The 27,134-nt window shown below is 35.8% G+C and overlaps 1 protein-coding gene and 1 pseudogene across 1 annotated transcript; one reads left to right on the top strand and one right to left on the bottom strand.

Annotated features, from left to right (window-relative positions):
• Positions 1-4,680: 4,680 nt before the first annotated feature.
• LOC110727488 lies at positions 4,681-8,454 on the top strand (annotated as a pseudogene).
• Positions 8,455-15,305: 6,851 nt separating this feature from the next.
• On the bottom strand, positions 15,306-22,454 carry LOC110727487 (membrane-bound transcription factor site-2 protease homolog). The gene is made up of 10 exons (XM_021907041.1): positions 22,224-22,454; positions 22,067-22,132; positions 20,375-20,441; positions 20,178-20,276; positions 19,888-19,991; positions 18,226-18,373; positions 17,952-18,032; positions 17,385-17,837; positions 16,797-17,114; positions 15,306-15,506 (listed from the first exon to the last, which is right to left on the bottom strand). The coding sequence occupies exons 1-10, from the start codon at positions 22,316-22,318 to the stop codon at positions 15,345-15,347; spliced, it is 1,593 nt and encodes a 530-aa protein (XP_021762733.1). The 5' UTR covers positions 22,319-22,454; the 3' UTR covers positions 15,306-15,344.
• Between the last annotated feature and the right edge of the window lie 4,680 nt (positions 22,455-27,134).

The following is a 27,134-nucleotide window of genomic DNA, read 5'->3' as shown; positions in this document are numbered from 1 at the left end:
ATTAAAAAACCCAAACCCAATTCAGCCACCACCATCCCCACCACCACCCAAACCCAAACTCTATCCCCACCAGACCTGAACCCCAAAACCAACCAACCCACCAGCCTCCCCTCCTTCCCCCGCCCCGATTCCGACCACCCAACGCCGGCGCCGCTTAACCCCCTCCCCTAAACCACCAACACCCCAGACCCTCCCCCGAAAACCCAGCCAACCCCTCCCCTAAACCACCAACGATTCCAGCCTCCCCCGTCCCCGCGGCTCCGGCCACCCAATCCCCTGCTCCCTTCATCGCACCCTTTCCTCATTCCTTCTCCGAACACCTCGACCCTTCCCTTCCCCTCTCTTCTCGATTTCCGGCTACCCTCCAAACACCTCTTCGATTTTTGGCCACCCACCCGAAAACCTTATCGATTTCCAGCCACCCCACCCACGCAAATCTCACCCTCGAGAAGAGGAGGGGCAACGGCTAAAGGAGGGGCGACGGTTTCGAAAGTGGGCTGATTTCGGGGATAAGGAAGGGGGTTTCAGGGATAAGGAAGAGGAGGGGGAGGGAAGGGGTTGATTTCGAGGTGGTTGGGGATGATGGTTACGGAGGACAAGGAGGGGCGACGGTTTCGGAAGTGGGATGGGGATGGTGGTTACGGAGGACAAGGAGGGGCCACGGTAGGGGTGGGGGAGGGGCGGTGGGCCGGGATGGACGCCGGTGGAGGTTGGGGTTGAGGAGGCTGCCTGAGTGAGGTTGGAGGAGGTTTGGGCTGTGAGGTTGGGTGGAGATAGAGGTGGTTTTTGTTTTTTTTGTAAATTTTTTTTTTTAAATTTTATTATTTTAAAATATAATTTAAATAATTTTTTAATAAAAAAATAAAAGGTTAACCATTTTAACTAAAAAGGTTAGCCATAAACCTAAAAAGGTCACGATGTAGATTTTTCTAAACCTTGGTGCCACTGAAGAGAGCTGGAAAAAAGTTCGTCTTCCATGTAGAAAACTCAAAATCATGAGGTCACCATGTAGAATTTCCCAAAATAAAAAACGTACTTACCAGGACAACTATGTCACCATGCATTGCTTTACTCATCAATTTAATGAAAATCACTCTACAAAAACAAATAAAGATAGATAAATATTTAATCTAATTATGTCTTATACCTCAAATATAGGCTACAAATCCTATCTAAACTTTCATTCTCTTAAAATTTAAGTTCAAGATAATGAAGTCAATTGACCCACTTTTTTTTTTAAAAAAAATGTTATTGCATACATTAAAAAATGAAAAAAATATATGATATATTAAAGTATTTAATATGAATAAGGTAATATAAAAATTATGAGTAATCTATCAATACATATGATTATATGTGTCAATAATGTGCAATATTATAATATATATTTCACGTAATTTTTTATATAACACTACTAGAAATAGGCCATTTTCCGACGGAATTATTCCAACGGACCTAAATTCCGTCGCAAAATTCGAATTTTCCGATAGAATTAGTATCCGTCAGAAAATTCCGTCGGAAAAGATATGTTACGACGGAAAATCCCTCGGAATTATTGCGACGGAATTTAATTCCGTCATAATTATACACTTCCGAAGGAATATTCCATCGAAAAATATCTTCCGACGAAATATTCCTTCGAAAGCGTTTAATTACTACGAAATTAAATTCCATCGTAACAGGTTATAATACAACATAACATAGGATGCTAGCCTTGTTATTCATGAAATTTCAGCAAAAACAACAGAGGAGAGAGAAAAAAAGAACCTGAAAGAGAAAGAGAAAGAGGAAGAGCTGTCTCAGATCCGCCGCCACCACCGGGTTCCACGCACCGCCTTGGCCGCCAAGTGGAGTTAGTTTTGTGATGTTATTTTTTTTCCGGATCTCTAACCCTTACCACCGCCGTTTCCGCAGCTACCACCGACCACCGCTGCCACCAACGCAAGATTCTGCCGCCCCTGATGCCGCCGGTGGTTAGTGTTGTTGTTGTTGTTGTTTTTTTTTTTTTTTTTTTTTTTTTTTTTTATTTTATTTTATAATAAAACCCGTGAAACCCTAACTGTAGAAGTTCTTTGCAGCCACCACCGACCTCCTCCCCTCCGTCGCCGCGACCAGAACCACCACAAATTACGGTAAGTCCTCCTAACCTCCGACCTCCTCCCCTTCATTGCTTTGGTGTTTGGTGATTTATGTTTAAGCTTAGATGTTTGAGTGAAAGACATTTTTTTTATCTTTAATTTTTGTGTAGGATTTGTACAATTAGTAGGTTGAATGATTTTAAGTTGTGTGAAAATTTTTAGTAGTATCGTAAGTAAAATAGGCTCAATTTTAGGAGGAAGCATGCACATGATAGTCTTCCGTAGCCTTCCTAAAAGGGTTGTTACAGTTGAAAGTTAGGCAAGTTTTCCTTTCATCTGCTGTTTTTTTGCTTAACAATGGCTTTGCTAACACAAACTTTTCAACAATTTAAGTTGGAATTACTTATTTTGAAGCTTAAAATCTAAGTCATCCTGATTTCATAATAAATCATTGTAAACTTGCCTCGTAATGTTTTGCATTAAGCGAATAGTGTTTTTTTTATTTTTATTATTTTTATTTTTATAAATTCATAAACTAATAAAGCTTAATTAGGTTATTCAAATGGGCACATTAAGCGAATAGGTGATGTCATGGAGTTTCACCATAATCCTTCCAAGTTCCAAGTCATATTTACAAACCTGCAATGTGTTCAATAGCCTACTTTTTGCAAACTTAACTGTGCCGTTTTTAACTCACTCTCTGCTCTTTCACCTTCACTCTATCATTCCATACCAGCACCCCATCGGCAACTGCCGAGATTACAAGCAAAGTTCGAAAAACACTTCACTAGCAATAATAGTTATGGGGCATGTATGAGCTGCAACTAAGAAATATTTATCTTAAAGAACGGAGTAATATAAAAAAAGGGAGAGTTCAAATCATTGTTCAAACAAACTAGACAGACTAAGCTCCTTAATCTTGCCGAACAACATCAAATAGTCCCTTTTAATTACAAAAAAAAATTATACGTAGTACAAACACCCTCTCACAAGGCACCTATTAACCCCAACCTTTTCCCTTTACAAGTTTCTCGAACTTAGGATCACCTTCAAATGAGTGCTCTACCAGTTCGGACACTAAGTAAACTAATTCTCATATGGCCTCTACATGAAATCTAGTACAAGTTTCAATACATTCCTTCAATGACTGGGTTTAGAAAGGTCAAAATGTCCAATATTATCCCTAGGAAGGGAGGTTGCCTACAAAAGAAAAAGGAAACTTTACCACCATGTTCGAGCTAAAATGCTTTGTTTTTCTCCATGCAATATGGACAAACTTTCTTACCAGATGTGCCCAACCGGACAACATACCATAACCCGGGAAGTCACTAACGGTCCATAGGATGGCTGCTCGAAGATTGAAATTTTGTTTCATCGAAATATCGTACGTATTCGCGCCAACTTCCCATAACTGTTTCAACTCCTCTATCAACGGTTGCATGTACACATCCAAGTTGCCCTTATGGTTTTTAGGACCAGGAACGAGCAACGAAAGGAACATGAATTGTCTTTTCATACACATTGAGGGAGGCAGGCTATAAGGGGTCAAAATGACAAGCCAACAAGAATATTGTCCCCCAAATTTACTATGAGGAGCAAAACCATCTGTACACAAACCAAGTCGAACATTACGAGGCTCGGAGGCAAACTCTGGAAAGCAACTATTGAGGTATTTCCAAGTTTCACTATCACTAGGGTGTGCCATTGTGCCTTGAACTCGAGGATTTTTCGAATGCCATATCATTTCCTCCAAAATGTTCTTGGTTGCAAAGAGTCTTTACAACTTGGGTGTGATCGGAAAATAAAACAGAACATTCAAAGGCACTAGGCTACCTTTGGAAGTCTGCTTGTATCGGTCGCTGCCACACACCCTACATGTAGACAGCTGCTCTGTTTCCGACGGAAAATTAATCCGTCGGAATATACCGACAGAAAATTCTGTCGGAATTCCCTACCTTTCCGACGAAAAATTCCCTCGGAACTCCTTCTTTCCGACGGAAAATTCCCTCGGAACTCCTTCTTTCCGACGGAAAAGTCCCTCGGAATAATAAGCAGTTTCCGACTGAATTTTCTCTAGGAAGAATCAACTCTTTCGACGGAATTTTCCATCAGAAACTGCTTCACTTCTGACGGAAAATTCCGTCGGAAAGATTGAAGATTTCGAGGGAATTTTCCGTTGGAAGAGGTATATTCCGACGGAATTCTTTTAGTCGGAAAATTGCGACGGAAACTGAAATAAAGTCAAAACCAATGCCGACAGAATAAAATCCGGCGGAAATTCTGTTGGAATATGATCTTCCGACGGAAAATCCCTCGGAAAAGGTCGAATTCGCTACAAATAGTTTCGCGACAGAACATTTCGACGAAAAGACAATTTCTGACGGAATTTCAACTGATTTCCGTCGAAATCAAGCTGTTTTCTAGTAGTGATTGAACCATAATGGAACAAGTTTAGAATTTGATTCTTAATACTATATGTTTGGTTTTCCTTTTGAAGGTTAGATGTACTAAGACTAATGACTTTAAAATTCTTAGAATTGTAACTAAACACAAATATGATATGGACTTTGAACCATTCTTAAACCATACCTCATGGTTATACCTAAATTTCGTGAACCAAACACCTTTCTCTCAGTTTTTCCATTGCAGCGCACTCCAAGTTCTTCATTGATATTACTAGTCTCCATTGAAGCAGCTTTTGAGGTAGGTTGTTATTTCTTTTTGTAATCATCGAATATCAATTTCACAATCTAGGGTTTATCGTTGATCTACTTTGATTTAATTGTCATTATAGTAAATTTAGGGTTCCAATTTTTGAACTATTGGTTCTAATTACTAAGGAGCGATTATGTTGCTAGAGAAGAAATTATGAGCCTGATTTGATAATTGAATCAAATGTTCCTTTTCTCTCTCAAATTATGTGATTTAATAACTGAAACAAATTTGGTTGATAATTGAACTATGAAATTGGACCTCTTCTCCCATTACTACTACTGTTTAATTGGAAATATGAATTTGGACCTCTTCTCCCAACAATGAACAATGATACAGTTAGAATTAGATTTATCTCAATAAATTAATCCAAAAGAAAACCATTTTATGGTTTATATGCTGTATTTATAGGTAGTGATAAATAATAATGATCAAATTTAGCAAGGTTTGATCTTTGATGACTGAATATTATTTTGAGATGGGATGAGTGATACTTGAAAACAATCATCAGTTTGGTAAGAGGGGATTTGCAATATAATTCATGGTTGTTTGCATATATCTATCTTTTCTGATGTATGCTTGACAAACAGACATTGGATTTTATCAAAGTCTTTATTTTTATCAATTAAGAGATGTCTTCAGGATTCAGGACAGGGTAATCAAAATTTTATGATCTATTCTTGACTTGTGCTGACCATATATGTCAACTTAGGCCATTCGAAAAAGATAGGAGGAAGTACTTCACATTACGTATCCTGTTTTAAGGTAATCAACTTTGTAATGCACATAATGGCCAGAGTCTGAGAAGTGAGAACCACTAATGTTACAAATGCTCTTGAGTGATCTTTGCTGACTACGTAGTAAATTGTGATTCTAGTCTGTTGTTGCCTTGCATTTGATGGAGTATTCTTTCTGGCATTGAGTTGTTTTAATGTCGTAATTCATTTCAGGTCCATCATGGAAATTCATACTCATCTTGGAACTGCAAATACCTCTAACAGGATGTTTGCCGGTAAGTTGTTTTTTTTTTTTTTTTTTTTTTTTTTTTCATGCTAATAATTATGACTGTAGCTGGGTTGTTTATCATTTATCAGTGGTAATTATTTTAATTATTCCATATAATATCTGTGTTGTAACCTTAGTATAGTAGGTCATATTGTAATATCTTGTGCTTTTGGTTTCATTTCAATGTTCTGTTAAGTCTTGTGAAGGTTTCATGTTACTGTGGATTTATGAAAAATTGGATTGGGAAGAATGCTTTATTTTGTTGATTCGTCATATGTCATGCATGGAAGTCAAACTTGTGTCTTGTTAACTTGGTAAATTTAAATTATAATTTACTGTATGGTCATTTCTATAAAGAATCTAATGCAAGAACTATGGTTCAGTTCTTTACTAGGATGGCAGAATTTAAGATGATGCTATTACCTGATAGTTGGGTGATTACGTCATGTCCTTGCTATTTCATTACTTGTAGGCATGCTTAAGAGACAGCAACATTTATTAAGGCTTCAGTTGAGGAATAAAAAAGTTCTAGCATCATCTGAGACGTTGAAAGTTCCTCCTATATCTACGAAGTATGGAAAAGATCAACCTCTAGTCAAGATGTGCGGAATCACATCTGCTAGAGATGCTGCAATTGCAGCTGAAGCTGGTGCTGATTTTATCGGGATGATTATATGGCCAAAATCTAAACGTTCTGTTTCTCTTGCAACTGCAAAGGAGATTTCAGAGGTTGCTAGGAAGTATGGGGCTGAGCCGGTTGGGGTATTTGTTGATGATGATGTTGACACTATTTTAAGAGCTGCTGCTGCATCGAACATAGAATATGTCCAGGTATATACGATTCAAGACATGAATACTTTTCCCATAGCTTTTTCAACATTCTAATCTGTGCAACTTTAAAGTTATGCAGCTTCATGGGAATGGTTCACGGAGTTATTTCCCGCAGTTGGTGAAGGAGAATCGAGTTATATATGTTCTTCACTCTGATAAAGATGGGGTGCTCCTGAATAATATTTCTCAAGAAGAAGGTTCTTTAGTAGATTGGATTCTTGTAGATAGTGCAACTGGAGGAAGGTATGTCCCTTTTTACCATTATGCATAATTCAGCTTATTAAATGGCATTAGCCAGCATTATTATAGTAGCACCAAGCTATAATCCTTAACCGCATTTATGAGTAAATGTAAATGATTGTTGGCTTGTTGCCCTCCTTGATCCAAGTACCGCTGTCTTTGATCTAAGAGGGCATGTTTAATCATCCTCTAGTTCACTTTATTAGGTTTATTGTGTAAGGTTAAGGACTGAAACTTTTGAAGTTGATTCCGAAGTTGCCTTGCCGTTGAAGTCACAAGGGCAAGTTGACTGTAATCACCCACCTAGCTAACCTATTACCTTTATAATTACTGCATTACTCGATAGTTTTGCATTTTTCCTTAGCTGGATATAATTTTTGTTTCACCACCCATAGTTGGGTGTCTCTAGGTGAAAAAATATTTAGTTCAATACTTTAATTACAAGACTTTGTTACCAGTAGAATACTGGGAGGCAGCTTGAATTCCTTAATGCTTTTGCTTTGATCCCCAATTTCTTACAGATGCTTCTTCTTTCATGTAATTAATTTAATTATTCACTCCACTAGTTTTATGAAAGAAGATGGACACTCTATTTACTGATATTTGCAATTTATCTCTTGGCAAGTCAACTTGTTCCTTGCCATTGATGAAGTTATAGGCAGCCTCAAATATTATAACCATCTCCTATTCCTACTCCAAAACCTCCAATTAGCACAGTAACCCAAATAATTTTCTCTGTGTAGCTGTGTGCTTAATGATTTTTGGGATATATATTGCTGGAAAGGTGTACTTATCTGTCCATATCATCTCAACCCCCCTCCCCCTTCCCTTCCGGGGGTCAAAAGTCCTTACAGTTGTGGTTTGTTTCACTTTGCCAATTTTTATTTTCAGCGGGGAAGGATTCGATTGGACGCAGTTTAAATTGCCATCAATAAATAGCAAACATGGTTGGTTGGCTATTGGCTGGAGGAATTAAGCCCGAGAATGCTCAGGATGCTCTTCTTACCCTTCGTCCGAATGGAATTGATGTTAGTAGTGGCATTTGTGCTGCAGATGGCATCAAGAAGGACGAGTCACGGATATTTGCTTTCATGAATGCAGTAAAATCAGTGCAGTACTGATTTTAGTGTTAGATAGGTCTAATTTATCATCCCAAATAGTTTCCTTTTTCTTTTGTAGGCAACCTCCCTTCCCAGGGATAGTATTGGATACATTTTGACCTTTCTAAACCCAGTCATTGAAGGAATGTATTGAAACTTGTTCTAGATTTCATGTAGAGGCCATATGAGGATTAGTTTACTTAGTGTCCGAATTGATAGAGCGCTCATTTGAAGGTGATCCTTGGTTCGAGAAACTTGTAAAGGGAAAAGGTTGGGGTTAATAGGTGCCTTGTGAGAGGGTATTTGTACTACGTAAATTTTTTTTTTTTTGTAATTAAAAGGGACTATTTGATGTTGTTCGGCAAGATTAAGGAGGGCAGGGTACTTCGGCTATAGCTTAGCTTTAGTTTATGTAGTATGTACATGTACTTAATTTGGATTATGTTTAATGGCAACATACAATGTATATATTATTTTATATATATGTATATATAAATATTTTTGTAATTAAATCATTAATTTAATTTTATCGTGAAATTAGGTGCAGGAGATATAGGTTTTGAATGGTGCTAATTCCAAAAAAAAAAAGTCAATTATTTTGTTAAATTAGGAGGTGAAATTTCCGACGGAAAATCCTTTACTTGCGACGGAATAATAATCCGTCGGAACGTTGCGACGGATTTCCTGATGGATTTTTTCGTCGTAATTTCTGAATTGGAAATAAAATCCATAGGAAAATTGCGACGGAAATTTCCATCGTAATTTCCGACGGATATTAATTCCGTCGCAAAATTCATAAATTACGACGGAAATATCCGTCGGAAGCCGAGCTGTTTGCGACGGAATTTTCCGTCGGAAGTATGTTTATAACGACGAAATTCAATCCGTCGGAATTTTGCCCAATTTAAGTCAATCCTGGCTCCGACAAACTTAATTCCGTCGGAAAGTGGCGAAATTCCTACAAAATGTTTTGCGACAGACCGTTCCGATGGAAAAGCTATTTCCAACAGAATTTTAGGCTCTTTTGACGGGATTTTTTTCGTCGAAAAACAGCTATTTTCTAGTAGTGTAAATAGTTTAATATAATTTGTTCATGGTGATTGAACCTACCTATAAAAAAACCCTAGATTGGCCACTATTAAGAATAAGACCATTATCTAACTATATTCCAGATAAATAGTACAATAATTTTTACATCTTCCCTTCACTTTTTATAAGAAAAATGAAAAATAAAAAAAGTTTAAAAGTGATGTCAAAGCAAACACTTTTCTTAAAACTAACTCCACATGACAACATACAAATTACTCAACAAATCAAATTGCAAAATACTCAACAAATCAAATTGACCAGCTCAATACTTTGGACAAAATGTCATGTTATAATTATAACTTATACTACAGGAAACATAAGCTGATAAATAAACACATATAGCTCATTGAAAGACTTCCAACCAACAGAATAGTACAATATAGCAATATATCCAGTCCAAGACAGAATAAAATACCGGCGCCTCTAAAAAGTGAAATATAGACGTCTCTATTTCATATCTGATTTCTCCAAACGTTACTGTTCTCCCCTGCTGCAAACATCACCGTAAGAGTTAGTAGAACACCCATTTCCAATCATTATAATCATAAATAAAACACTAGAATAAACTAATCAACTTAAATAAACCATAGATAATTGTGAATGGCAGATTTCTTTGCCTCTACAATCATAGGTCTAAGATCCCCGAGAATAGTTGTCACAAATTTTCCTTTCTCATCAAGCATCTATTAGTTTAGATATATATACTAACTATTCTTTCTTCCTTATGTAGCATAATTTTAGTCTAAATCTACCAAAATCTTCCCCCAAACACACACACAATCATATACACATCTTTTCTTGTCAATATTTATCTAGTAGCTAAATATTCTTAAATTTTTTTTGAAACCAAAGCCACTATAAGAGGAAACATTCGATTAACCCCTCTCAAGTTCTGTTTCAGTGTAAGCACTTGACCTCTTAAAGTCACCACCCCACACCCCCCACCCGTTAAAGAAATTTTTGGGAGGCTTTGACCGAGCCAAGAAACATGGTTCATGTCCTTTTTGCCCCTCCCTGACATTGTGGGAGCTATTATGGTCACCGATAGTTGCTGGAAATTCTTATATTGAAGCTATTTGAGCCAGCAGGCAGCAACAATGAGCTATTCCCTCATTATTGAAACCAATCTGTAAGGTAGGGTGCCATTCTGTCCCTTGATGACGAATTCACATTGAACATATATTGAAAATATACAACCTGCTTTTACTCTAAGGTCTAGAACATGTCTTCAAGCGAGAATAATATCGGATATGTGCTCAGCATGTGCATAGGTCTACCGCTAACCTAGTAAACAACCGCAACCAATATCTCACAAAGACAACAAAGGCTGCCTGTCAGTCCAACAACATGCATTTGTGTTCCGTAAGGAATGAATCCAAACAATGAGGAGCGAAAACCGGGTGTCTACCATGGTTCAGGCTCGAACAGATGTGAACATTAAAGATTTGCAACAGATTGATGATTAGCATTACCTAAGGACACCAAGTAAGATATCATACTTGAAATAGTAATTCGTAGAGACAAACTTGTGTCTTTATTGGATGCTTAAGACCAAGAGGATCATTACTTGGACCATTGCAACAGTTTCCAAGTAGTGTACCCTAGCTACAAGGTCAATTGAGCACTTCTTAGTCTTAACTCTTAAAGCTGCAGGACGTGGAAACAAAACTCAACTGACAATTAATGAGCCTAGGGGAAAAATGGACTTCCAAGGGACCCAAGAGGTCATAGGGTCCATCCCTCTTATGCTAGGGGACCGCAAGCCCTTACCTCCCATTCTCTTCCTTCCCCTTACCTCCCTCTCTTCCTTCCCCTCCCTTTCCCTAGTGTAATGGAAACAAAATGATTTTTAAGATCAGCAACCCAACCCTCCCAGCTAAACATTTCCAACACATTAGAACAAGTAGCATAAAAAAAATCCCCTCGCCTTCATTTTTGTCCGTAGCATGATCCAAAAGCCTAGCATGTAACAAAATCAGTCAAAATAAATACACATCCAATATATTAGGAGAAGGCAAAGATAAAATATAATTCCGCCAAGATAAATCATTGAGATTAATAGAAAACAGTTAATGACCAATCAGCAATATACTACTTAGTTTTCAGGGGTCCGAAAAGGGTCTCACCGGCCCTGGGTACTTTCATCCATGGTAACTACTGCTGTAAGATTTTGAGTAGCTTTCTCGAGTGCAACTCTATCATTCTCAAGCTTATTAATTTTGTGAAGTGCCAATGACTTCCCGGCAGCTACAATACAAACCAAACATGAAAAAAATATTGGCATACAAGAAAGATATAAATTAAATTCAGCAGCGAACAAGCACTAAGATGCAGCTTTTATTAAATTTAACTTACCACGATGTCCAAGGACTAAAACATTTATGCAGCGTTTATTCTTCCTTTCATCTGTCTCATGACTCTCATCTGCCTTCAAATCTGGAGAAAATAATTTATTCAGCTTCCTTTACTTTAACAAACAGAAAATATTAAAACTTCATAAAAGATTATTTTAAAGAACTAGGAAAATATAGAATTGCACCATAGATAGAACCCTACTACATTATAGAATTGCGCCATAAAACACTCCCTCCGTCTCATTCATAATAAAGTGTTCGTTTTTATTATTTTAGAGAATTAAAGAAAGTGAAGGAAGTATAAAATATGCCTTAGAAGTTACTCCATAGAATGCTCGTTTAATTTGGTCTCAATTGATGAATTAATTTGACTAAATTTTACCGTGTTTTTTGCGCTAATTTATAATGAAAAACATAAATCCTAAATAATATAGCGTTAATTAACCACTAACTGTAACGCAAATAACCCTATCGTTACTCTCATACGTGATGAGGTGTTTAGCGTTAATTAACCACTAAGTGTAATGCACTATCTTCTTCTTTCCAAGCTCCAACAATGGTGGTTTAATAAAAACCCTTAAAGAAAATCAAAATACATAAGATAATACACATTATTAGAAGTATAATTAGTAAAAGATGAAAAATTATACCTGAAGAAATTGCACTCTTTCCACGAGATGGTCTAGATCTTGATGATGATGCTCTTCCTCTCCCACCCTTCTTCCTCACCATTGTGCAATTGCTTAACGACTCTTTCGGAAAATTTTGGCCTGCTATTGCAAAATTTGACCTAGTAACAAACGTGTTATACAAGTAGTATCCTTGTAATTTCTTTTTTTATTTATATTTATATTTATTTCTACTTTATGTGCAATCATCATATAGGCATATACTTCCTTGGTTCCATTAAATATTGCAACAATGGACTTTTTGCACTATTTATCACTCTTGTTTGACCATATAATATGATTTATATGTTAAGCAAAATATAGTCACGTGGGATCTTGTTAGTTTCATCATAATATAAAATATTTTCACAATATCAACTTTTTATAATTTTTACTCTTACACAATTATAGATATTTAACATATAAAATATGCTTTGGGATGCGTAATTTCATCCTTGTTGCAATATTATTGGAACGGAGGAAGTGTATTTTACCGTAGTTACTATAAAATCTTTGGGTTTGGGTTTTGTCCTCTCAAAATCTTTTACCGTAGTTACTATAAAATTTTGATTAGTAATATTTTAAATTATCAATGACTATAAATTATAATAATTGATTTTTAATAATCTATTAAATTGAGACGATTTCAACAAATACCCGTAAGGCCGCAACTATTTTTCTTTTTATGTGCTCCCTCTATTTTTTTTTTAATAAGCAAGAGTTAAGACACAACTTTGACCATCAATATATTTAATTAGAGGTTAGTAAAATTTATGAAAAAATTAATTTATAAAAGTACACATTATGACAAATCCAACAATATAATATATGATCATATTTAATTATATATTATATATTGGTAAGAAAAATAAGTCAATGATGACATATGAATAGTGGAAACCCCAACTCTAGCTTAAAAAAAAAAAAAAACAAACAGTGGGAGTATAATTCACAAACATCGGTCAAATTAAGTTAACTAAATAGTGCAAAAAGTCCCAATAAAGCACTTGAAAAAAATCGACCAATGTTATAGACTTACTTGCTCAATGTTATATCTTATAAGGTTACTTGGTCAATGTTGTATGAGTTACTTCTTCGTTGTTATAGGGGTTATTTTGTTCTTTCGCAAGCGGTCACAAAATGCGGTCAACCGCACAAAATCACGCTATTAATGTGAAACATAACTAGTTTCCATCCCATGTGATGCACAAGTAGAAATTATTAAATTATACAAGTATACAAATTAATTTTCATATATATCAGTCAAAAGTTATATCTTTGTCATTTAAAATATGTTCTCGTTAAAGTTTTGCATTAATATATCACTTACATGCTCAGATAAAACATCACACTTGAAGAAAAACCTAATAATTAATTAGAGGACGATAATGGAAGTCAGGATATAAACGGCAAGATTACTAATCTTGTTGAATGATGAGATACCTAGCTTAAAGGCTTGATCTTGAGAAATTTATATATAATTTGCAAGGTAATTGTTCCAGTAGATAGTTCATCTAGTATATAATATTTGCAAGGTTATTGTTTTAGTAATGACATAATACTAGGTTTTTTTTTCCCTGCCTTGTTTTTCCAAAATTCCAATCTAATACTTTATATTTTATTTATAGACTCTCAACCAAAGGCTCACTTGTCATAAAAAACCAAAGGCTCATTAAAATATTAAAAAATTTACATAGCATTCGGTGTGATAAAATAATTTTTCTATAAATATAATTATTATCATTGTCAAACTTAGGCCACTTAGTCATTCTCCTCACTATATCTAACAACTTAGGCCACTTAGTCGGCTCATCTTTCAAAATCAAAGATATCACAACTTTCATGATCTCCAAAATATCTTTACACTGTCAAAAAATCATTCTTACTACATCTTACCCTCTGTACAAGTAGCTCACAGCTCACTGTGCTGAACAATTGCCTTCTGAATTCGTTCGCCGGACAATTATTGATCAGGTATACAATGGCACATCCCCCAATGAAGACTACATCATAACCGCCTTCAACCCTTTAATGAAAAAGACTACCAATCCCACCAAGAATTACCTCATCCCTCCTGTCAAAGAGAGCCAAAGGGTGGGGCTTATATGAGGTGAATTACAAGAGTTTAATCCAGAGAGTTCAACCAAAGAGCATAATCAAGTTAAATACTTCCTTCGATGTATCTGCAACCTGCATGGCCTATCTGACAAGTCAACTAGGCTTGGAGACCCAGATCATCTGCCTAGTCGCCTAGATGAATTTCTGAACAGGCCAAGACCTGTTTGAACTTTGAAGACATAGCTATGCCATATGGTGATATTATGATGCTAAATCAGTTTATCAGAAATGTGATTTCTCAAAATGCAACAGAATCCATCTTACCTATACACCCTTCAATAATTTCCGCTCCAGAGAAGCTCTGTGAATGGGGCATCTTGCATCTATAATGACTTAATCGAGGTTACTGCATAGCATGAATTCCATTCAGCCTGGTTCGATATCAATAAGGCTTACAAGCTGTTGAGACCAGGTGGAGTTCTATTTGGTCACAACTATATCTCATCCTACTATGATAAAGGTGTCAGACAGGCTGTCAGATTATTTGCCCAAGTCAATAAGTTCCACGTCAAAGCAGATGGACAACACTGGATGATTAATTCAGCTTGAACAGGTTGATACAAATTAAAGGAATGAAATCAACTACTGGTAATTGGAGAATGAGAGGACCAATCTCTAACTAGGCTGAGTTTAAGAATGATTTAATGGTACAAAGCAGCTTAGAAATGCAACAAGAATACAAGACTACAATAGATTTCTGTATTGGATCTAAATACACAAATTATAATGGTGAAACAATTAGAAATCTTGTTATCTGAATTTTAGGCACTTGATGTATTTTCATACTGTATTACTAAGTAAAAAATATGATAGCGACATGAATATTTTTAATCACATGGCATATGTTTTATGAAGATTGTAGCTGGCTTCCTGTGAATGCACTTTCAGGTGATTTTTCATGTGCTTTAATAAGATCAATAAGAAAATTTAGTGGCAGGACCATCAAAAGACAGCCACAAAAGCAGAAAATGGGGATATAAATTCAGTGCAAAAAGAAGGTATCATGAAAAGTTGAAATTTGGCATTGACACAGAGATGAAAACATTATTTGCAACATAACCCATATACCATGATTTCCAGGATTTAGCTGACAATATCCTCCATCCCACCCCCCCCCCCCCCCAAGAGGAAAAAAAAAAAAAAAAAAACTTACCAAAATTTAATGAGAAATATTCTAATAAATACAAGGCAAGAAATGATGGAGCCCCCAAATAGGGAAGCTTGAAGCAAGAGTCTCCTCCTCCCAGGACTCAAAACAGTAACACAAAAAGAGCTTGCCTCCAAGATTGATTCACCATCGAGACCGTAGACCTGGTAAAATACAGATCATCATCATTTCAGTATTTACTGTCCAATGTCATACAAGACATGATGATCAGGTTGCACAATAGAGCAATTATCAATTTTATCATTAATATAAGAGTTAAATCAGACTGCGCGTTAGACAATAGATTGAAATAGTACATGTGGAGACTAGAAACTGTAAACATCTAACTCTTCAGTCCCTACTCCAGATGATAGGAAAAGTCAGCAATCTTGAATGTGTATGGCAAAGGAATATGGTCTACAATTTTTTGGAAACCAGAAGACCTTATTTTTCAGACCCATGACATCACTCTTAACAAGAAGGGAGTGAACACTCCACAACTCCACAGCATACCTGGATCTCACAAAGTCACAAGTTAGGCACATTAACGGCAAATTTATTATTTTCCAGAGTCCGTCTTTTAATCTCACTTAGATTAGTTGGATGGTGTAGTGAACCGACTACCGACCTGGGGGAGGGGCAATACGGGTAGTCTAATAGTGTTAGCACTTAGTAGTCATCAAATTTAGTATAAACAAGAGAGAATACGCAATGAATTGATAGAGGCCACCTATGCACATATGACAAAAGCTTAGTCTAGAATCATCATAGGGACTGATGAAACCATGTACATAAATAAAGAGAGAAAAAGATGGTGGCAGGCAATTGGTGAGGAAAATTGAGGAGACTTGTGACCTAAAGTCGCTGCCTTGGAGAGTGATAGCCCCAAGCTACTGCTCACTAGTCACTAGTTTGGAGAGTAGTAGCCTCCAAGCTACTAGTTTGTATAAAGCTTTAATTTTGCAATCAACGAATCAATCTTTTCTCTCCATTTTGATTTTATTATGTGTGAGCAAGTTATTGAAAAATCTGAGTCCATTACGGATGGACCAGTAACATTGCTTTAATTTAATTTTGGAGTTGCAGCAGCAAACTCCCAAAACCACCCCCCCCCCCCCAAAAAAAAAAAAAAAAAAAAAAAAAAGGAAGAGTTCAGCAACCCGATTGGTGCATGTAACCTTCATAATTTATAAACTGCTTAAGTTACTTTCCTAAAAGATTAGCTGGATCAACAAAGTTTAAGAAGGATAAAAGCTTAATGAGGTAAAAACTTAAGTTACTTTCCTAAAAGCAATAAATATCAGAACACCAAAAAACACAAATTTTCTCCCAGTTGTAACAAAATGAGCATCGCATCTCAAGATAAAAGTTTAAGAAGAATAAGTGTACATCGCAAGACAAGACTAGTACAGTGCATAAAACCAGTGTAAAACATGCAATACCAGTGAACATACCGGAAGGCTGTTGAGGAGGGCCAAAGCAACCGACACTTGGAAGGTGCACGCCAAAATCTTCTCTATCATATCTGCTAGATATGAGCCAAACGGAGAAGCAACACGTGGTTGGAAGGATGTCATACTCACTGAACGTGCCATAGAAATCACATCACCAACAAATAGAAAAGTCTTGTGACAGTCATCCCCAGAATCAGAACTCTCCACAACAGTCAGGTTATTTTCTAGTTTCATGCATTGAAGAGAGTAAGGACTTCTATACATAATCTCAACCCACACAACACCAGGCATTTGAACTGGTGACATGCACAGCTCATTCTGCAAAGATAAATAAAAATAATAAAATAAAATAAGAAGAGGGGGGGAGGGGGGGAGCAATTTCAGATGGTTTATGTTAGGCTGATAGCTATTTTATACCAGGTATTAAACATAAACAAGTCACGTGTCTCATAGTAGACAAGGTCTGCAGAGGTCAAGATGCATAGTAATGCAGTCTCAAACCAAACCAGATCCACACATTTTGAGAACTTCACCCAATAAACAAAATAAATTGATTAAAAATAAGATAAACCAGATGAAAGGGTCTACCTCTGAGCATATGCAGCCACTTCTAATATCAGTTGTCCACAAGCTTTTGCAACTTCTAAGCTTGACAATATCAGCAGAATTGAGGCAGTACCCATTATTATTAATTCTCTGAATATCATATGCCTCTTTGTTGGAAGATTGAGCACTTGATTCGAAACAGGGAACAGATACAAAAGCAAAGTGCTCATCGGGACAAGCAGTCTGGTTACTCCTCAAAAGCACAGTGACACTTTTCTCCACCAAAGAACTAGGGACACAGTAAGTTTTCCTATTAACAGTCAGAAATCCTTTCACAACCTGGGACTCAGAGCTCACCAACGTCTGCTTTTCCAGAAAATTTGCCATTTCTAGCCATTCTCGTGCGTTGCTAATTTTAGTTCCATCCAATGACATAATGACATCACCAGGAGACAGATAACCAGACACAGGTGAGCTTCCAGAGATACCCAGTACCTGCACTCAGATTATATATGCCAACCCTATAAGCAGCCCATCATCACGTTACTTACAAACAAATTGATGTATGTGCAAACATCACATGGAAATAGATTATAGATGTAATGTTACCACGGGGCCCTCTCCATGTATGTAGAAAGGAGAAAGCATTAGAGGCAATAGCAACAACGCCAAACCACAAGCTGCACAAAACTTGACAAAAAACCCAAGCAGTCAGCTCTAAGTAACCCACATGGCTAATCTCTCAGAGTAAATTTCAAATCCAAATCACGTAATGTATTAGCTACAATTGGCAATCAACACTCATTAAGACAATTCAGGTTTTTTTTTTCTTTTTTTTTTTTTTGTTTTAAATAAAAAAAAAGAGGAATCTGAACAAACTCACCACAGCATTGTGCCAGATACCAGCACAATATATACGAAGGGAAGCAGAGTGTGGTTTAATTTGCAATAATTCGTGATTAAGTGCAACCAATGCCCCTGGAAACAGAACAGCTAGAAATATGGCAATGTACTCCAACTGTATTCCTTCACTGCTTCCCATTTAAGAGGCCCCTAGAGTGGCAAAGATGAGAAGACAGCTCTACAGAAGCAAAATCTTAATAGATGTTTCACATGTAGTTTCAGCAATAACAGTTTCTAGATTAGCTCATTCAAATATGCAACACCCGGTAGGGAAAAAAATAGCTACAAGAAAATTCTGGTCATCAAAATAAGCATCACATCATCAGGTTAGACTCTGCTGACGTGAGCGCAATCAAACTAGGTCTAACAGCTATAACTTCGTGGGATTCAGCTGGAAGATAAAGGTGGAGAAGAATTGCATACACAGGAGAAATTGGGAAATTTGGAACTTTTAGCCATATTTGACTTGCATGGTGTGTCAGAGAACCTCAGAGAGAATAATCAGTATTACCTAATGTTGCATTCACCCCCCCAAAAAAAAAAAAAAAAAGGTATTATTTCAAGAAAATACAAGGTTAAGTAAAACGGGCAGCATATAAGATCTTTTAATTTGTCCTTGATATATACTTCATATTAGCTCTAACCTTAATGCAAAATAACAGGTTTTGACTTTAGGATATCATACTACTGTAAAATTACTTCAAATGTATGCAAATGACATCAGATAGACAATAGAATATTACAATAAAGTCTAAGCTATACTTCATCTGAATACTTAAGAAGTGAAGAATTACAGTGCCTTAAACATTTCATGACTCAATAACAAGTATGAAAGTGTCAATTAAATTGTTTGACCTACTAAAGAGTAGAAATCAAGCCAAAGCACCACCTCAAGGATGCAAACAGAAGCTAAGTAGAACACAGACAAGGCTGATTGAAGCTGAAGAATAGCAGGCAGCAGGAACAAGTATATCCTACATAGAGCTATCATTATTCATTAAAATGGCAGAGGTCAATGAGTGGTCCACAATGGGCCCAACTTCGTTTCTTAGTAATACCTTCAGTCATCAATATCCTTCAGTCATCAATAGAATAGTATTTGTTTGCAGCCCTTTCAAGGCTATCCAGCCCAATAGGTCACCATCTCTGTACGACAACTCTAACAGACCGCATTGGATAATAAGATTAATAACAAGCCTAAACCCAAGCTTATAGCTGTTGTACACTGCATTCTAGTTATTAGTTAAGTGTCGCACTAAAAGTTCCAACTCTTGCAAGTTATAAGCACATATAGGAGACGGTAAAATCAGAGAGCAACAAAGGGCTATGAGTAAGTATATTAAAAGTTACTTTGAACACATATTGGAGATGGTGACTCAAGTTTGAACTACTACCCTGCCTATATTTGAAAAGAGGGGGTAAAAGAAAGTGAAAATGATTGCAGAATCAGATTCCTTTACTACTTTTAAATATGTACAGAAGGAGAAGCTGGCACCTTATACATGCACATATATTGGTCCAACTATTGTTTCACAAATCTTTAGTTTAAAACTTCACATTGAAAGTAAAACAGCTATAGAGAGAGAGAGAGAGAGAGAGAGAGAGAGAGAGAGAGAGAGAGAGAGAGAGAGAGAGAGATGACCTTGCAGCAGCAGCGGCATGTCCAAATTCATGCACTGCTACAGATACCACAGTGGAGACTACCAAGTATAAAACATCAGTCAATGACATATAAAAGCCAAAAACCTGCAAGATGGAAATAGTGTGTTAACACTAGCAGTATGATATGACTGAATATGCCTTTCTAGCATTCCAGAAGAACCTTCTTCAAGACAACTTTGCTCTAAGAAGGAAATCAGTGTCTATTGTCAAAGTACGTACTTAAAGAATCCCTGGGAAGATTGGGGCAGAAAGAGAAAGGCAGAAGCTCACAGAGGGGTTAGCACCTAACAGTAAGGAGCTGAAAAGATCACTAATTTTATCGCTTCCATCAGATAGACATAAAGTAGCCACTGATTCCCAAATAAGAATCTGCCCATACATGATAAATCAGAAAGTTATACATGAATCAAGAAAGGTGAAAAAAAGGAAAATCTTTTTTTGTTGTTGGGAGGGGGTATTTTTCTAACCATGGTGACTCCAAAAAGCACACTTAAACTGAAACCAACTCCCACAGAAAACCAAACTCTCAAATATCTGTAGAAGCAATCACCATATACGTAAGCAATAACAGATAGAGGATGTTCATGTCATTCAATATAAGAAAGCCAAGGCATCTACTGTGGAACATAACTCTCATTTACAACATACAATAAAGAAAAAAAGCTGCAAATGTGATGTAGATGGGAGACTGTTTAGAATGACAGCTTAACAGGCCACTGACAAACAGCTAAAGACTGATGCAACAAAGATAGACCTTCCAAGCACAATTTCTGGAACGAAGATATTGAACCCAATTATCATGAAACAGCAGCCAACTATAGCAAGAATGTTTCACCATAACATAAATGCAGTGGCTTGGTCACAAAATATCTGTCCTAGCACTCTATTTTGGTGAGAGTGAGGAATGCAAACACAACATGCCTGTATTATTTGTTAAATCTGAAATACTTATGCCAAAATAATATTCTAATTCTTCATTCTGAAAATCTGGAAGTATTCTAAGTTTCTAAACTTCTTGATATCCTAACGGTTTAAAATATGACAGCAAAAGCCAACCGACAGAGCATATCATTGTTTTTGTTCTTCTTAACAAGTCCCAATATCTTTTGAATGGTTCAAGATGTACATCTCCCCCAGAGAAATTATAATGGTGTGGGAGACATACTATAAACAATGTTGAAGAGATGAAAAGCAAGGAGAATACAGACATTATCAATATATATAACGATTCAGTGATTCAGTACTTCAGCACATACAAGATACAACTCATACAAGGTAAGAATTTTTCTTTTGACATAACAAACATTCGAAGATTTTCTGCCTTATACTCCATGACTTTCAGAAGTTAGACAGCTAATCTGAGTGGAATCAGTGGAGCAAATAAACTTTTAAAATACAGCTACGCAACAAGATATACTCCAAAGTCCAAACTTCTACATCATGAATCACAACATAATCACCACCATTCAAGAAGATGTAACAATTTTTCATTCAAATAATATGCAAATCAGCATGATGGGGAACACAAAATATAACTATAACTCTTACTAAAATCCCTAATATCATTTTGGGATAGCTCAAGTACCTCCTCAGCCCAAGCATGATAGTCACACATACAATATAAGATCTATAACTGAAGTCAAATCTAAGCTTAACGGTGATTTTGTCACCACTTGGACCGCAACTTCTTTTAGGTAAACACTAGAAATTAAGTAATGGAGATAACAAATGTATGACACAACTTTTATAAAGAGGACAAAATTCTGGCTACAAATTTATCTACACGACTACACCTAGACATCAATGCAAAAGTCATCAAATTAGCTCATCTCATACTTTTCGCCTCATAAACTAATTAAAATCCAGCAAAGGTTCCTCCACAAAAGGTAAGTACATCAGTAAACAAAAACCTTAATAAAGTTTCACAATAAATCACCACGAGCAACACACTCTTGAACAATTTGATAATCAATGAGTAATATGTTTGTTGCAATCATGCTCGGGCCGGGAACCCGGAAATTATTCAGTCATATAGAGTACATATATAGAGTTATAGAATTAGATATCCACTATTAATTAAGGAGTAAGACAATATTATGCAAGCTATAATCAAGTTAAATAGTTAAGATCAAATATAAAAGGTTAGGCATAAAATTGACCTGGCGTATTTCTGCCCAAATTGGTAAATGGGTTCATTGAAGCGAGAAATCTTAAGGTCGCAATACCTGGAAAATTGGAATCATACCCAGAAGTCAAAATTGCAGAAATTGATTGGAAAGAATATAAAGACAGAAGGAAAAAAGAGGAAGAAGATACCAGCAAGAAATGGTGTTAGAAAGACGAGTAGAGCGCAGGGGTAAAAGGGTGTGAGCTCGAATTCTTGCTTGCCGTCTGAATCGCCTTCCCTCCATTACTGTACTCTGCAATTGTCACCTTCCCTCTCCAATTTGCAATGGAGGAAATTTGAGGACAATATATATATTTTTTTTTGTAAGAGCCACGAGTACAAGTGATAAAAATCGATTCCGAGATCTTTGAAATCGGGAGGGTAGTTATAACCACTTAAGCTATCACTCACTCTCAAATAAATAAATCAATATTACTGATCCTATATATAATAAAAATTAATTTATTTACAAAAATGCGACTAAATAAATAGTTTTTATTTATTAGAAAGATAAACTTGTATTTTCTCGGAGAATTTTCTTCTCAATTTATTTTCTTTGTTTTTCTTTTTAGTAAAAGCGCTATTTTGTCAACTAGATAAATCGAATATGCAAACTAAAGGGGATATTGTAATATTAGGGGTGAAACTAAAGATGAGCACGGGTCGTGTCAGATAGGCTATGTCGTGCTAGTGTATCTCATGTAATAGTTAATGATCGTGCCGTGTTAGAATTATATTAATCTTTAAAAAATGGAGCCTATACATAACTTAACTCACCTGTCGTTTGGGTCATGCCAGCGAGACGCTTAATAATTTATATATTTTTTGGTAAATTAGTACTAGTAAAACATAAGTGAGCAACAACACGGCACGACCTGTCGTACTCATGTTGGGTTCGTGCCGAATTTGAAATGAAGCCAAGCACGACCCACTAGCGAGACTTCCATGTCGTTTTGGCCATTTTTACGTCGGCCCAACCCATTTCCATCTCTATGTGAAATCACTTAATCGATTAATAGTTTAAGGAAAAAATCGCTATCTCAGTTAGTGGTTTTAGGGAAAAACAGTTAACTGAGATAGAAACTTTACTTGTACATAGTGTGTTTAATAGCAAGTTTACTTCCCGTTACAATTTATTATTCAAAATTCGGAGGATGGATGTGGCATGCCTAGTGTACTTGATTGGTGTGACTAGTTACTCCCTCCAATTATAAATGGTCTTTCTATTTTGTCTTTGTACATTTGACAATATATTAATTTGACCATAATTATACTTAGTTTCATATTACTAAAAAAAGTATACTCGGTAACAATTAATTAGTAATGTCTATTTATTAAAACAAATAAAAAAAAAAGACCCAATAAGACTATATTATGTTTTATATATTGAGGGTAATTTAGCCAATCTTCTCATCTTATAAATAATACTAAAATTTTAAATGGAAATAACAAAAAGAATCGAAGAGTTAATTCACACCTACCTAAAATCGATGAGTTAAGCATACGTTAGGGTACTCATGTATTTTATTCCCTCAATTTGGGTAACTCCTCCCTTGACACCGGCCCCTTAACCCAACTTAGCTTACCCATAAAGGCAGGCTCATGCGGCCATGCCATGCAACTTTTACTGCTCAAACCTGGCCTTATGGCCCTTATCCCTCTCGTAGTAAGAGAGAGCATAAAGCCATTTCCATCCTGAAAAGCAAAACTAACATAGAAGTTTCAATATAACTAATACAATTATTGGACAATGTAACCTAATGGGTCAAATGGTATGAGATTAATGGGGTGACATGTGGGAATGGGAGTTTGAAAGCTAGAAATAGGATTGAGATTGAAAATTGGTCGGCAGTATTTCTTAGGGCCATAGGGGTATCCATTATTCATGTAAAACAGAAATCTAATACACCGTATAATCTTGACGAATTAGTATTTGTATAGCAACTGAAATACTTTGATAAGTCAGATTTTCAAGTTTGCAACAGATTGAAGGGGTTTGGATACAAATAAACCAAACAAATTGAATTTTTCTAGATATCGATCTAAACATACATAACTAAGCATTTAAGTCTTCCCTAAGGTAGTAAAGTAAATTTCAGGATTGTGAACCAATGTAGACCAATTTGTAACAATTTGTTATTTTTTGAATATGTTAAAACTAAAACAAATCCTCCCTAAGATGATCACCGGAGGCGGTGTTACTTGCTACAAATGCTAACATTGAAAATGGCTATGTGCAATTTTGTTAAATGGGCCCTAAAATCATTTTTCAAGGATATAAAAACTATGTATGATTTTTATTAACAAAAATATTTTACTAAATTATTAATTTTATGATTAAATTAAAGATTAGATTATTAATTAGCAAGTTTTCTCTGTATTTTGTATAAGTCAATTTCAAAATTAGACCCGTTTATAATAGTTTCACTTAGGGGTCTTGTGCAATCGATCATCTGCACATTCTCAGAACCACCCTCGATGATCGCGTTCGAGTCATGCTTCGAGCCAGGAAGTACTCTGGCTAATGACAAAATTTGTCATGCAAACTAAAGTGTTTGTTAAGGCAATTAAAAGTTGACATCGGTATCTCATATAATTTAAGCATTTTTTTTTCCCCAACATTTCATCACAGCACTCTAAAATCCCAACTCTCAATTCTCAATTTCTCATGTACTCTTTTTTTTTTAGTTTGTTTTTGGCACTATCCTCCAAATAACTTCCACCTCTCAATTTTTTTTTTTTTTTAAATAAACCTCCGATTAACTTTCACTTCTACTATTTTATTATTTTTCTAATAACGCAACACACATACTATCCATTTTACTTAATATTACAAAAAAAAAAAAATTTAGTTATATTAGAAACCTCAATGCTAAAAGGAATCTATATTATAATTGCACATTTTTCTCAAACTTTTCAGCACAATACCTGAGAACTCAATCTATAAATTATTTTTTCATAAGTTCCACTATTTTCCTTTAAAGAAAATCTTCCAATTTTTTTTATTTATCTATTTTTTTTAAATACTTTTTAAAATCATCAAAACAAAAAAATATATACATCATAATATGTTTTTAATGCGATTAGCCACACCGTATGGCTATTTGCAAAAGAACAAAGTAACGCTTATAACACTATCAAATACTTTTAAAAATCATTCAATAACTACCTTTATTATTAATTTAATGATCATCAACACAAAAAAATATACAACACATTTTTTGTGCGACAAGCCACTAGTGTGGTTGCTTGCAAAAGAACAAAGTAGCACTTATAGCACTAACGGAGTAACCCCTTATAGCACTAACACGACAACCTCTATAACATTAAACAGGTAACCCCTATAACATTGACAAAGTAACTCCCATAATAGATAGCCACACAGTGTGACCAGCCATATATAAGAGTTAGTTATTATATCAAAATCAACTTCCACTACTAGAATAAGCTCATTTACCGATGGGAAACACCGATAGCCAAAAAATCCATCTGTAAAAATGAAATTTACCATCGGTATTTTGAGTAATACCAATGGCTTGGCCATTGGTAAAAATTTTCCGATAGCTTTTGTCCATCGGAATTTTTAAAAGAAAATTAATTTTTTTTACCGATGGTTAAAAGCCATCGGTAAAAAATAAATACCGATGGCTTTGGACCATCGGTATTTTTCTGATGGCTAATATCCATCGGTATTTTTTTTAAAAAAATAAAAATAAATAAAGTAAGCGGTTTTATTTACCCAAACCCTAGTAGCTCCCCTAATTCCTCTATCTTCCTCCGCCTTTTTTTTTACTCTTTCTCCTTCTCTCTCCTCTCTCCTGTTAAACTAGTCTTCATAATAGGTTTTGTGAATGATGGGAAATTAGTCCCTCATTGGTAGAATAGAAGTTGGTTATATAGGTTAGTCTATATAGCTAAATGTTGGACGGAAGTCCCACATTGGTAGAATAGAAGAAGTTAGCTTGTTCAATTCTATTTAACTTGTTGTTGGGAAAAAAAAGTTCCACAATGGTTGAATAGAGGATATTAGCTTACTCTATTCTATTTAACTTGATGTTGGGAAGAAACTTCCACATTGGTTAAATAGAAAAGTTTAGCTTAAAGCTAGTCTATAAGTTACTCTATTCTATTTAACTTGATGTTGGGAAGAAGCTCCCACATTGGTTAAATAGAAATGTTTAGCTTGGAGCTAGTCTATAAGTTTAACATTTGGAGCATAACAAAAATTTTAACGTGTGCCATGGTTTATAACCACGGGCCTAATTGGGTGGGCTTTGCCCGGTCGGGCGCGAACATATACTTAGAAAAATAATATTTGCTCGCTCGATAGGGCTAAGTTATCCCGGTCAAGCGCGAGAGAAAACTTATTTTCTGATGTATAGATGGCCCAATCAGGCGCGAGCCTAGTTAAAAGATTTGTCCATTTATTTGCCCGACCGCGCGGGCTTGGCCCGATCGGGCGAGTGTAAGCGGTTACTTTCCTACGGTTAAATTGATTAGGATAATAGTGACTATTCATTAAAATTCAGATTATCTTAATTAATTATTTTTTGGAAATAGTGACTCTTGGATTAAAAAGGTTGTTCATTATATATTTTAATGGCTCCAAATTATAACTTACTTTTTTTTTTTTTTTTACTTTTATCTTCTTCTTCCTTTTCTATTCTAATTGTACTTAAAATGTTCTAAGGGAGTTCAATTACATTGCTTTAATTGATCTCGAACTTAGGCAAAATCCTGAAAGCATATTGACCGGTAACCCGTAGCAATCATAGTGGGGATTAAAATTGCTTTAAGGACAGTGTAAACACGTACTTAATTCTTCATCCCCATAATTATTTGCTAACATCTCCTCTCATCTCCTCTCACGCCTCTCTTTCTTCTCTCCCCTCACTTTTCTCCTCTCCCCTCTCCTTCTCTCTCATCTCCTTTCTCGTTCTCCTTCTCCTCTATCCTCTTTTCCCTCATCAAAACCACCACCACCATCACAACCTAGCATTTTTTTCTTGAAGTTTTGTGGTTACTACCATCACCATCACGAACATTTACTTTTTATTCGA

This window comes from Chenopodium quinoa, unplaced genomic scaffold (assembly GCF_001683475.1).
Source record: "Chenopodium quinoa cultivar QQ74 unplaced genomic scaffold, ASM168347v1, whole genome shotgun sequence".
In the NCBI taxonomy this organism is placed as follows: Eukaryota; Viridiplantae; Streptophyta; class Magnoliopsida; order Caryophyllales; family Amaranthaceae; genus Chenopodium; species Chenopodium quinoa.
Note: the sequence above shows the minus strand (reverse complement) of the source record. Positions and strands in the feature narration are given on the sequence as shown.